This window comes from Pteropus vampyrus, unplaced genomic scaffold (genome assembly GCF_000151845.1).
Source record: "Pteropus vampyrus isolate Shadow unplaced genomic scaffold, Pvam_2.0 Scaffold158, whole genome shotgun sequence".
NCBI lineage: Eukaryota > Metazoa > Chordata > Mammalia > Chiroptera > Pteropodidae > Pteropus > Pteropus vampyrus.
Window position 1 is genome coordinate 1,496,143 of NW_011888939.1, and position 13,270 is coordinate 1,509,412.

Here is a 13,270-nt window from a genome sequence, read left to right on the forward strand (position 1 = left end):
CTGTCCCCCTTCCATGACGTGATCTGTCGCTGGATGAGCCACTGTCCCCCTTCCATAACGTGATCTGTTGCTGGATGGGCCACTGTCCCCCTTCCATAATTACTGTCACTCTACGAGGTCCAGGCCCTAGCGAGAGGCCTTCCTCCTCCTCCCACCTGGACTCACCTGGCTCGGGCTCAGTCCCACCAGCGAACCTCTGCCCAAAGCTCACGAGGGCTGAGCATTACACCAGGCACACCCTGCCCAACCAAACCCTCCCACACTCCGGGAAGGTTCTGGTCACACGCCGACATCGTTCAGAAGGAGCAACTTGACTTGGACACCCAGCTAGGGAGGCAGGACCAGGACGTGTCCCCACCCTGTCGGGTCCCCGACCACTAAGTCATCTGTGTTTCGACGACATTCGACACGGTAGCCTCCCCCTCCCCACTGAGAACGTGGTGAGAACGTGGAAACGGAGCTGGTGCAGCCGTTTCGTCACCTGCTGGGTTAGATGCCTGACGAAATGATTACCCTTCCCCGGGCACTCCTCCTCTCCAGTCCGCCCCCTGCCACCACACGCACACACAAGGCGGCCACCGTCCCTCGTCTTCAGTCTACTCGGGGGTTGCTCGTCGGGGGTGGCCCTGAAGACCTGACAGGTGGCCGGCAATGCCCACGGGTCTCCGCCAAAAGATCACCTCTCGGGGCAGGCAGCTGGGGTTGGACAGTCCCTCAGGGAGGGGCACACCCCCAGACCCAGCAGGAACCAGAGGGGCCCCGGGGCCAAGCTGTAGCCTCCCACCTGCCGTCTGTGGCCACGGGAGTGACACCTCTGCCCTCGCCCATCAAAGGCACTAAACTGGAAGCGAATGCCCACAGGGCAAAGCAGCGGTGACTGGTTTTGTGGCAAACTCCGTCCCAAGAGTAGGACTGCTGTAAGCCCTCAGGGGGAGGCTGCAGAAACTGAAGGTGCTGGGGTCTCCTCCTACCACCTCTGCCGGCGAGAGAAAACCAGACACCAGCTGAGAAGAGCTGGGCTACTCCAGGACGGGGCTCCTACAAGTTTCCCTCAGCAGCTCCGACGGATGCCCGCCCGGGCCCAGATCCTCCGGTTGGGGGGTCCAGGCACACAGACCTCAACGAGCTCCCCAGGCAAGTCTGCCGTACGGCCAGGACCAAAACCTGCGGCTCTACAATCGCAGATTCGAATTCAGAGAAACATACAAACTCAACCCTACACACTCTGACTGGACAACAGACCCGCGTGGATTCAGGCCAATGAATATGGAGTCTCACGTGAACACGATTTTTAAAATTTTTCTTTAATTCCGAAAGCACAGTGCAGTGTTGGGTAGGGGAGGAATATCCTGCCAGCAAATCTATGAATTTCCCCCGCAGATGGGGGAGTGACGTCTCATACTGCCTCCTGCCCAGGCCCCAAAACAAAAGTAAAACACGTCAGTTCAAGTTCTCTTCAAGAGAGCTGGGAAGAGCTAAGTACCTGAGTCTAGATTTTCTTTTGATCTTCTATAAGCTTCGACTTCTCACCTAGGTTTACTGCTTGCAGCTAATATGACCTCCTGATGGTCTCTGTAACCCACAGACAGACGCAAGGGACTGAGTATAAAATGAGCTCTTGCTTAGTTAAATCGTGACTTTCTGTGTTGAAAAACATTTTAAATGCATCAACAAGTAAAGGGTGATAGCTGGATGTTTCCCACAGTGTGTTCTGAGCCACTACTGGTCCCTGGAGACATTGTTAAGAAAGGTTTCCCGGGACAAATCAACGTGGGGCCCACTGTCCTCTCTGTGCTCTTCTTAGAATTTCATAGCACACGTCAGCACGTCACGATGCCGAGAAGTTTAACGGTAAAGGAGCTTGCTTGACTTTTTTTTTTTCTTTTTTCTCGATTACTCTCTGGGGTCTCTCTGCAGAAGCCGCAGATTAAATGACCACGTCAGTGACCGCGACGACTTCCTGTGCTCGTTTTCTAAAGTCACTCATCAGTCTGCCTCGGGTGCCGGCAAATCATGCAAAGCCACCCTCTACGGTGACAAGTCTGAAAACGCTTACCCGCCCCCAATGACAGGGGCATCCGGGGCCAACCCCTGAGCAGCGGCCAGGACGGGGTCCCCAGCACCTACCTCCTGACTGGTTGACGGCGTCGGCTTCTGTACATTGGAGACAGATTTCTGCAAAGCCAGCTGCGGCAGCGACTCCGGCGGCTGAGAGGCCGTCACACTGGAACTGGGCAAACACAGCGCACGAGTGAGGGCCAGAGACAGTCAGAGACGGACAGGCCGTGCTGACGAGGTCCCTCGGCATTTTCAAGAGCCGCCGCTGCGGCGAGACCTCCTCTGGCCCACAGGTACAGTGCTCCCCGGCGGACGCTTACGCTGGCGAAGGCGAATGACAAACGGAACGATGCCTGAGGTCTACGGGGCAGAACATCCTGCCTTCTCGTCGAGCCTCCTGTCTGCAAAAGCTGAAAGCTCTTTGTGAACAATGAGTGATGGCGGACTTGCCAGTGGAGAAACTGAGTCACTGCAGGAAACGGGCGCTGGGCCCTCCTCCCGACCAAGGACTCACAGCGCTCCAGGGGACCGACTGCTCTGACGTGCGAGCAGATGTTTTTGATTTTTTTTTTTTTTTACCTTCCCTTGGCTTGTAAGAGAAATATGTGTTCACAGTAAAAATAAGTTTGTAAATATATATAACAGAATTCGTCACGATCTCATCCTCCAGAGAGAAACTCAGCAGATTTTTCTCTACATAATATAGTATTTTTTAACATAAGTGGGATAACACCATACAGACGATTCCAAAACTCATTTTTTACCTAACGTACCTAACATCTTTTCGTGACAACACATGTGGACCTCTTTCTTTTAATGAGACGGTACGACTGGATAGGCCACAATTTACCCATCTCCAACTTTTTTCTATTACAGAATAAAACTGCAATGAACGTTTTTGTATACGTATCTTTGCACACTTTTGTGTAAGTAATTCAGTAGTGTACGTTCTTAGAAATGGAACTGTTGGGTAAAAAGATGTTCTGAAGTTTGAAAGACACGGCCAAACTGCCCTCTAAATAAGGCCATGTCGTCCGTTTACAGGCCACAGGCCATCTTTCAAGAGTAACGAGAAAGATCCTCCAGGATTCTGCTGACTGGGCAGCCTTCCTGTCACTCTTGCCAGCCAACCTTCTGATTCGAGGAGGGCAACCGCCCACTGGGACAGACTGCCCGCGGCCAGCGGCTCATCTGTAAGCTGAAGCCAAAGCCGACCCTACCTGTACGCACTCTTCCAAGGTCTACTTAACCCAAGTACCTCATCGCCAGTCACGAAGCTACAAAAGGAAGGTCGCTGACCCCTCTCACGTCACCTATCCAAAACAGGAGCTTCTGCACAGTCCCGTGTTCTCTACGCAATCAGCGCCCCCTCCCCCGACCGCCACTTCTTCGATACCCCAAGCGGGGTGGCCGGGGGCAGCAGAGAACCAGGGCCGGAGTCTGCTGCCCGCTCCAGCGCTCACTCCTGACCTCGCCCTGGCAGACGAGCAGCGCCGTGCAGCAGTGAACGCTGCCTGACACTGTCCCAGCGCTGCTGCGGACGGACACGGGGAGGGAGCAGCACTGTGTCCTCACTCTAGAGCATCCAGCAGCACAGGCATGTCACCGCCACACTGACGTGTATGACATCCACCTCGTCACAGCCAGTGCCACCGTGACCGGAACGGTGACAGCAACAGCTGGCGTCTGCCACACACCCCCGCCACCTGGCTTGCGGCATCTCACCTCTCTCCTGGGCCCAGCCCTGGAGCCAGGTATCGTTCTCACTTCACAGGACCCTGACGCTCCGAAGCCAGACGATTCTCCAGGTTCCGTAAAGCTACTAAAAGAATGGCCTGGCTGGACACCACACACACGCCTGCCCATTCTAACAGTCACGCCATACCATCGGCCAGTATGAGCCCTAAGCAATCTGTCAGGAAAAAAATTTAAGTGGCTCTGCGGACCCTGTGTCCGTTACTACTACCTTACGGTCCCCTGACTGAGCTGTCTGCTCCCTCTCTGCACCCTGCCTGCAGTAACCGCAGGGAAGTTTTGCACGAGACCCTGCGGACACTTCGTGAGAGAGGAGGACAGTGGCTGGCGGCTACGTTCTGGATCTCAGCGTCATCAGCCAGATCAGGCGAGACGCAGGGCAGGAAGGCGCCCGAGATGGGGCCGTGTCGCTTTCGTTCTCGAATAAGCAAACTCCAGCAGGATCCCGCCCGCCAACCTTTGCAAGGGCCTGGCCCTCCTCAGCTCTCCCAGCACAAACCCCAAATCCTCTTTCCTGGGCAGCCTCGTCACTGGCCGGAACCCAGGCAGAGGACTCGCAGTGGAGGGAGGAAGATGGAGGCTCCGGCGTCTGGGAACGGCCTCAGCGGAGCCCCGGGCAGAGGTGGAACGGGCCGGGCCTCGTGCTGCCAGCCCCAGCACGCAGCAGCCCGAAGCTCCTGCTTCTGTACGAGCTCTGAGCCAGACCCTGGGCTTCCGAAGGCCGCCTCAGGTGCCGTGCGGGCAGCAGGGAGAGCGTTCAGGGGCTGCGCACTGACCCTGGGTGACGAGGATGCTCGGCCGCTCTCCCTCGTGACTGGGTCCACCTGGGGCACCTGGGGTACCTGGGGCTGGACTCTGTATGGGAAGCTGCTGGCCCCACAGCCGGGAGGCCACCTGCTCAAGCTGAGCCCAGCACAGGACTCCACCAGAGCACCAGCCCTGTCCACAGTGGCTCTTAAGGAATTGGCTCTGAGTGACTCCTCTGGGGTGAGGAGGCCTTTCCTAGGGATGCTGGTACCTGGCACAGGTAGCCCTGCATCAGCTCCAAGAGCCAGGAAAAATGAAGGCACGAGCGAGAAACAACTGGGCAGCATGAGTCGGGGTCGAAGCGGCTTCCTTCGGCATCTCCCCGTCCTCCAGCTCTGCGGCTGGGAGGCCCACAGCGCCCTCCGCAGACCGGAAGGGAGCCAAGCGACATGAAGAGCCCCGGCCCGCGCCCCCTACCTGCGCCCCCTGCCCCCGCTCACACCTCTTTGGGTCTTGCTGGTCCTGCTTGTTTGCCCATCCCGTCCCGTCCTTGGGTACTATAACGATGTTGGGGTCGTTTCCTTTGTTTTCAGACTTCAAGCTTGGCAGGTTTGCAGGCGGTGGCATGCGCCGGGCTGTGGCAACTTTCCCGAGACTCTGTAAGCCATGTCTAGGAATAACTGCAGGAAGAGAGGGGTGGAAACAGACGGCACACGGGAAAGTTACAGAAGGGAAGAGGCCAGGGCCATGCAGCTGCGTTTTCAAACTGACTGAGGGCGACAAAGGCAACAGAGAGCGAAAGCCAGGGTCAGCCCCCTCTGCGGAAACAAGCGAGCAGTGTCTGGGAGTCACTTCAGTCCCTTTCCGAGCCCTTCGCCAAGGCCTGCGAGACGCAGGAGCTGCCGGGTCCCTGCAGAGGCTCCCCTTTTGCTACGGGGCAGGGGAAGGCTGAGGGAGTTTATGACATGGGTGAGGAGCCAGGCCCGGGCACCTCCGTCCCACACGGTCACTATTTCTCTGGCGACTGAGATGCTCTGGCCACATTACAGCAGGACTGAAGGACACCTCTGCCCAGGCCCAGGTCAGGCCTGAGCGGGGCCCCACAACTCACAAAACCCCCAAGGGGTGCAGATAGCATCAGCAGGAACTTTCCCACCAAGTTCCAGAATGCTGGAGCCACGAAATCTAAACCTGGTAACTCTAACGCAAATTAAGCTCCAGTCTCACTATTGGGCTAAAAATACCCATGGCTTCAGTGAGATAAAACGGGGGGGGGGGGAGCCCCACTGCAGCAGAGTCAGAATATTATAGGCTCTGAAATCAGACAAGCAGGAGCAGAGGGGATTCGGCCTCCCAGATCTACTGGTGACCACTACCTGCCCAGACTGATCTGCAGGGATCACACCTGCCCGCCCCGACAGGGGACTTTGGGTCTCGGGGTCCTTGATGTGGAGTTTCTCACAAGGGCAAAGTGGAGGGCTGGCCTCTGACCAGGCTCTTACCTGAGGATCTGATCGCGTCTACTGACTTTCCTTTATACTTATCAAACAGGCTGAGAGTCGAGTACTTGCTTTTCCCATCCTTGCCCTTGGTTATTTGCCCCAAACGATCGGACATTGCGATGAAATGTCATCTAGTAAGGAAATTTTTCTCGGCACCGCTCCCGATCTGCCTTTAGAATGGGACAAAAAGAGTGTGTCACTCCACAAGAACCTCTGGTCTATGAATTAGATCCTGCGGGGATCCCGGATCTCCTCGGAGATCTGAAGAAAGCTTTGGACTGTCCGTCCCTAGGACCACACACGGGTGGTTTCACTCACATTTAAGGAGCGGTCTGCAGACCTGCTGATGCCAGCCCCCACTCCACGTTCAGAACTGTCTGAACCGGCCGCAGCCTGCTGCTCTAACTGAAATGTGAACTTGCGCACACCGAGTCCTCTCTCCGAGTCAATGACCTCTCTTCAAGATGGAAAAATAAACGCTCATCACTCAGGGCACCTCCATGTAACACCCAAACTACAGGAGTTACATGTCCGGACAGCAGGGCACGTGTCCTTCTCAGTACAAAGAACCAGCGTCCAGAGAGAAGAGACGTGCTGAGCACATGAGCCCCGCTCTCCCAGGTGCGGCCGGTGGCGGTGATGGTGGCGGTGATGGTGACGGCGGGGAGGTGAGAAGCTGAGAGCAAGCGCTCCCCAGGGAGTGCAGAGCCCGCAGGTACCAGCTGTACCTGCCTCTTCCACTTAGAGAAAGTCTCAAAGACCAGGAAAGAAGCTTCTGCCGCTGATTTCCTCCAGGCGTCCACACGTCCATCACCGCTGTCCTCATCAGCCCTCCTGCTCACTCACTGACTCTCTCACGGATGCAGTGAGTGCCCGCCAAGAGAGCGTGCGTGCTCCGCACCAGGACCGAGGACCCGGCGTTCGGCGCTGTTTATTCCACTCTCAACCTCAGCTACAGGTTCTAACCTTGATCGTGAAGTAAACACTTGCGTAAGTGACCACTGTTCCCCACTGGAACTCACGTGTGGGAAGGAAAGCTAAAGCACCGAGTTCGGCATATTGATGTCTTTAATGACCAAGTGGAGATAACCGTGAAAACGCCCACCGACTAATGAAACAGGCAGGAGCCGCAGCGGTAAGGTCTGCGGTCTCAGCCTGTTCTGAAGCCCACAGGCCAGAAAGAACACAACCGGTGTGCTGGGGAAGCATCTGGTGCCCCAAAGATGATTTTAAGTTAAAACTGTTTATTATGATCCTAGACTATAGAGCACAGGGAACAAAGAACAGTTACAAACTGGGGCCCAAAAAATGTGAGCCGGGAGACGCTGATTCACACCGCTGCACGCAGGTGTGCCCGGAGCCACGCCAAATGTGAGCAGAGACAATCCATCCTTTCATTCATGTCACAAACCTTGACCGATACCCACGATCTGCTCGTCACTGTCTTGGGAGCAGGAATAGATAAGCACGTACTTCTTATCAGAAAACACTCACAAACAATGAACACAGACGGACGCCGAGTGCTGAAGCGCCGTGAGCTGGGTGTGTGTGTGTCGGGGTCACCTCCCACATGGTTTCAGCCACCCGACTGGATTGTCTACTTAACTCCATCCTCACCCAGATCCGGGTTTCACCGCTACTGCCCTGGAGAGAGGCTCGGTCAGCAGCCAAGCCCCGGAACCTGACCCCACTGGCAGGGGACTCGGGCACAATGAAGAAATGAACCAGCAGAAATGCTCACAAGTGCTCACTGCTCCCAGGTTGTACGTGAGAGCCACTCAGAGATGCCAGCAGCCCTCCCCGGTGTCTGCCTCCTGGGCCAGGAGCAAAGAATAGCGATGACCAGGGGTGCAGATTGGCCAAAAGTGTCCAAATCCTCATTTTGGTGCCCCACCCCAAAAGCCATCATTAACAGCAGCTGGACCATGAGCCCTTGGACACAGGGCTCAAGCATAGGGAGGGGACCTTATTCATCGGAATGGCTCATGTTTAATAGGCTATCAAATGTCAATCAACCTGAAATTCTCATTTAACATTAGATGAGATCTAATTTTCAGACGCTTCGTCCACTCAAACCAACAGTAAAGATCAACTGGGTTGGAACCAGAACCCTCCCGACACACACATGCATGCACACTATACGACTAACAAATGCCACTGTGGTGACAGCAACTCACGGCCCCTGCCTCCCAGAGCTAACAGCCTAGAACAGGAGCTGGCAAGTGCTAGTCAGAGCCCCAGGCAAGGGTCTGTTTCTCTAAGGCTCTCAAGCTAAAAAATTTTTTTAACATTATATTAGTCTTAAAAAAAACAAAGAATACGCCACAGAGACAGCATGTGGCCCACAAAGCTACGTGTGGAAAGGTTTGCTGACCGAGTCTTAAAGAAGCACTCTGCAAGGCCTCCAGGTGGGAGACCGACGGCAGCCCAGGAGTCGCTGAAGTTGAAGCGGGGGGGGCGGGGAGCTGTCCGAGCAGGGTCACCAAGAGGAGGGGGGGCCCAGAGAGAGGGACGGAACACGCGTCCGCTACGCCAGCGGGAGTCACTCCGTGCACTCTGCTAGGGGTGCTGAGGGACAACCCAACGCTCCTTTTACAAACTCGTGTGGCAGGACGGATGACAGAAGTGTCAGAGTCCTAATTCTCGGAATCTGTGCCCATGTTACGTTATGTGGCAAAAAGGGACTCGGCAGATGTGACAGAATGAGGATGCTGAGATGGGGAGAGTACTCTGGATTATCGGGGTGAAGCCGATGTCATCACAAGGGTCCTCGGAAGGAAGAGGAAGAGGAACCTGAGTCGGGAAAGTGTGACAACAGAAACAGAAGCTGGAGTGATGCTCTCAGAAGACGGAAGCCTCTAGAAGCTGGGAAAGGCAAGAAAACAGATTCTCTCCTCCAGAAGGAACACAGAACGCAGCCCTGCTGACATCTTAATTCTAGCCCGGCAAGACTCGTTTCAGACTGCCGACCCCCAGAACTGTAAGAGAGCCCATCTGTGTTGTTTTAAAAGTCACTAAACTTGTGGTAGTACTTCACAGAAACAAAAGAAAACACACTCGTTTACTCAACGTACTTTTATCAGGCGCCATGGGCCCAGGGCTAAGGGGCGCCCGGGACGTGGCAGAGGGTAAGCCGGGCATGAGCTACGACGCCCGGCGGGCTGCAGAGATGAGGGGACAGAGCTCATTACAAAGAGCACGTCCCAGCATCTTTCACTTCCGCACGACGATGACAAGTGCCAAGCTGTGGCTGCCATCCGTGCTGTGGCTGACCACGGCGCTCACCGGACCGCTGACTCCACAACAGCGCTACATGAAACCAGCGACGCGTCCATCCCGGCCACATACGGCCTCGGCACCGGGAGCTTCAATGCCGATGACCAGCTCTCACTAAATTAAAAAGGTCGGCAAAGACAGAAGGAAAGATGCTTTACCAGCCATTCGGGGCCATCGGATTGCCATGTAAATCTTAACATGCTTAATTTTTAAAAATCAAATGTTTTTTAATCCTGAAACTTGACCAGAAAATACTTATTTCTATAGATATCGCTAAAAAGTCTTCTGAAAACCTGTTAGTCCAAACCCCTGCCAAGTCACATACAAGTAAATCTTTCTTTGCTTCTGCGCTGCCCGGGCCGGCGGGCAGAGTCAGAGAGGACAAAGACTGCTCCCGGGGTCTTCCTGGCGACACGACCCACCTCCGGGAACGCACTGGTCCCCATCCCCGGGAAGCACCAGGAGACACCGTACTCCTGGCACCCCTGAAAGGAAAAAATAGAGAGAAGCCTAGGCAACCGTGAGTCACTCCCCTGGGAATTTAGAATCATCTGTGTGACGTCAGATGCTTGAACTTTGTCTTCCCGGGAAATTCAACCATTTCACCAGATACTGAGAATCCACCACGTCCAGGTGACACGCCTTCCGCCCACACAACCAGAGCGCCTTGGGGAGGCCAGAAGGGGAACACGCTGCACTCAGCCTGCACGTGCCATTTCCTCGTGCCCTTCCCCCATCCAACCACGTTTGTACCAGCTGGACACGCCACTGGCTCCCACAGACCTCAGTCTCATCTACAGAATGCGGGCCCAGGACGAGCAGGCTCTGAAATCACTACGACGTGAAGCCACAGCCACAGAATTACGAATGAGACCTATTGTCAAAGCAGCCACCTCTTACCACGCAGCTGGGACTGGAGTATGTTCCTGCATAAACCTGGGGCACTAACGGACAATGCAACTGAGTCGCCACGGCCATGGAAACGGCACTGGGTACTGTTCAGACACTTGCCGTTTTAACACTTCGCAGTGTTCTTCCAGCCCCGATTTCCCCTGGAGCGGGGTCGGCAAATTACAGTCAGCCTGAAGGACGGGCAGCGGAGGCCTCCACGGCCCACCAAGCATGACGTGCTGGCCCTTTACAGTTTCACCGATTACAGACACCGGCCTCAGAGCATGCAAAGGTTCTTCCACTGGGCCAGATTTCTCTGGACCGAAACCCAAAATACAGGTATAATCATTCGGTTTCCGCCAATTACATGCAGCTCCAGCAAAGCTGTACCATATTTGGGGCCCAGCCCAGCCCAGCCCAGCCCAGCCCCATACCCACCTCGCTACTCTGCTTGCCGGCTGGTTTTCACCAACGCCAGGCCAGGAGCACGAATTGTTGTAGGGGTTTAACCAGCTTCTGCACGCGCGCGCACACACACATGCACACGCTCAACCAGCCTCGTCGCACGGCAGAAAGAAGTGTAGCAAACATCTGGGTGTGACTCACGAGGCTGGCCGAGGTGTGTTCATTCTCGCATGACTCACGCTTGGATCCGTGGGACAAGAGCTGGCTGAGAGGCCCCGGGTCCTTGCGGGCGGCACAGATCTAGCCTGGCTCGCAGCCACGGTTTTCACGCTGCTTTCTCTCCCTTTTGTAAGCAACAGAATTCATTTTTGGTTCTTTTTCCTCAAACAAAATCTAACTGGGATCCTCAGTATTACACACAAAACAGATACGAGCCAAGGGCGCTCTGCCTGGGGCGGCGGGGGCGGGCTGCCTGCGTCCCACCCCTCCTCATGACCTCTCCTAACCGAGGCACCGCCATGGGGGCCTGGGACACTCTGGGAAGGGCTGGCCTACAAGAAAAAAGGGCCAAAAGGCAGAGGAAAAAAGGGCCTAAAATCCAGGGAAGACAGCTGCGTGGAATGAAGAAAAGACATTTAAAAATGAATTCAGGTCTGCATATTTTGGCAAGTTACCTAAAGAAGTGCTCTGAGAGGCCCAGACTCTGCCGAACTGAAAACCACCAGACAGATCCACTAACAAAGGCACCTTCCCAAGCCCCACCTCCCCAGACAGCAGCCCCACCTGTCAGACAGGTTTGGAGACTCGTGCTGTCTGTCCACCAGAGGGAAGAGCGAACAGCGCCCCACCCTCCATCTTATCGAAAGCTATTTCCGGCTAACAGGATTAATTTCACTCGCACTTGGGCAGCAGCCAGTGTCAGCCGCCCAGCCAGACAGGCGATTAGGGACGGCCTTGGGACGGCCTGTAATTCACTTCGAACCACTACGAACCACTACGAACCACTACGACTACACACCAGAGCTAACCGCAGTGGCCGCCAGCACTCCTGAGAGCCAGACACCCTGCTGAGCACCCACGCCTCCCTCAGGCCTCCCTCAGGCCTCCCTCAGGCCTCCCTCAGGCCTCCTCACAACGGCCCTTTCTGGAAGACACTACGTCGTCAGCCTGCTTTACCGAGGACACTACGGTACAGTCAGGACAGAGAACGTGTCCAAGGTCATGAGACTCCCGAGTGCTGGAGCCAGGCTTGGGGCCCCGGCAGGACACCACCAGGCTGCAGACCACACGCCCAGGGGACCCAGACTCCTGGCTGCTGCTGGAGCTGTGGGCAGCCAAACGCACGCAGGAAAGGGACGCGCTGGTTCTGGTGCTGGTTCTGGCGCGAGTCAACCCTGCCGCCTTCCAGCCAGCGGCACCGACGACAGCACTGCAGTCTCCAGAGGGCGCACTCTTCACCCCGGTGCCGCCGACGGCCAGGCTGACGCCCCAGGCAAACCCAAGCCCTCTGCCCTCACAGGCCTCCCTGAGCCCAGTAACGTCTGGTCTAAACTACCCTGTGCTCTCTCAAGTAGTCCTCAACCCTCGGGACACCTGCACACGTCACCACGGGGCTCTTTCCTGCACTCGCCAAGGCCTCCCTCCAGGGCGTGGACGGTCCCTTGGGGAAGACCCTCCATCAGCCAAAGCAATGAGTTCACACGTGGGCCACGGCTGTGAAGCACGCGCGGGGCAGGGCCCAGCCTGGGGCCGGGAGAGGAAGGTGGACTGCCTCTGCACAGAAGGGACACGCCAAAGAGCGAGACCTGACGGGCGGGACGGACACTTCCGGAAACCACCGCGTGGGCCCGGAGACGACTTGGTCACTGGGCGGTGGACTTGCCAGGTCTCTGTCAAAACGTAAAGAACCGTCCCCACGACAGCCAGAGACAAGGTAACTCAGTCCACCCTCCAACACGCCGACGCCTGGCGAGAAGGAACTTGGCGAGAGGCAGCTGCCACGTGAACGTCGGACTCTGACATCCACTAGGTGCTAGGGACACGACAATGACGGCGCTCCGGCCCGCCCCTGCCGTGGGCTCCACAGACGTGTCCTGCGAGGGGCCAGGGAGCAGTGCTGGCCACGCAGCCTCCGCGGCGACTTCTCGAGGCGGCCCGTGCTGCGGCAGGAAAGCCATCACAGACACCGCCACCGAGGGCACAGCTGTCACGACACAACTTCATTTACATAAACGGGGGGCCGACGGATTTGCGGCTGCAGCTTGCAGACCCCTAAGCTAGAGGGAGTAGGTGTGGAAAGGACTATATGACAGTGAGATGAATTCAGCGAGGGTCCCACTGTGCACCAGCCGGGCGGAAGCGGGGGCCGGGGCGGGAAACCCCAGCTGTGTCTTACAGGGGTGGCGGGGGTGGGGGGGTTGGATGGCTGCTGCCTCACTCGTAAACGGCATCTCCATGCTCCCCACACTCCTGCTTTCAGAGGCTCCCCACAGGGCAGCAGTGAGAAGAGCAGCACTGGCTTTCCAGAAGCACAGGAGCCGGCCCGCCTGGAAAGCGGAGCCCGGGCTCCTCCGAAGCACCGACCAGTCATTCCGCCTGCAGGAGCCCAGGCAAGTGAGGTTTCTGCAGGAAAGGTG

The 13,270-nt window shown here is 56.4% G+C and overlaps 1 protein-coding gene across 1 annotated transcript in view; it reads right to left on the reverse strand.

Annotated features, from left to right (window-relative positions):
* Positions 1 to 6,232, reverse strand: part of PRRC2B (proline rich coiled-coil 2B) — a 61,558-nt gene extending 55,326 nt beyond the window's left edge. The window contains 3 exon segments of the mRNA XM_023536559.1: positions 2,128 to 2,230; positions 5,063 to 5,240; positions 6,063 to 6,232. Of these exon segments, the coding sequence (XP_023392327.1) occupies positions 2,128 to 2,230; positions 5,063 to 5,240; positions 6,063 to 6,177 (396 nt within the window). The 5' untranslated portion in view covers positions 6,178 to 6,232.
* Between the last annotated feature and the right edge of the window lie 7,038 nt (positions 6,233 to 13,270).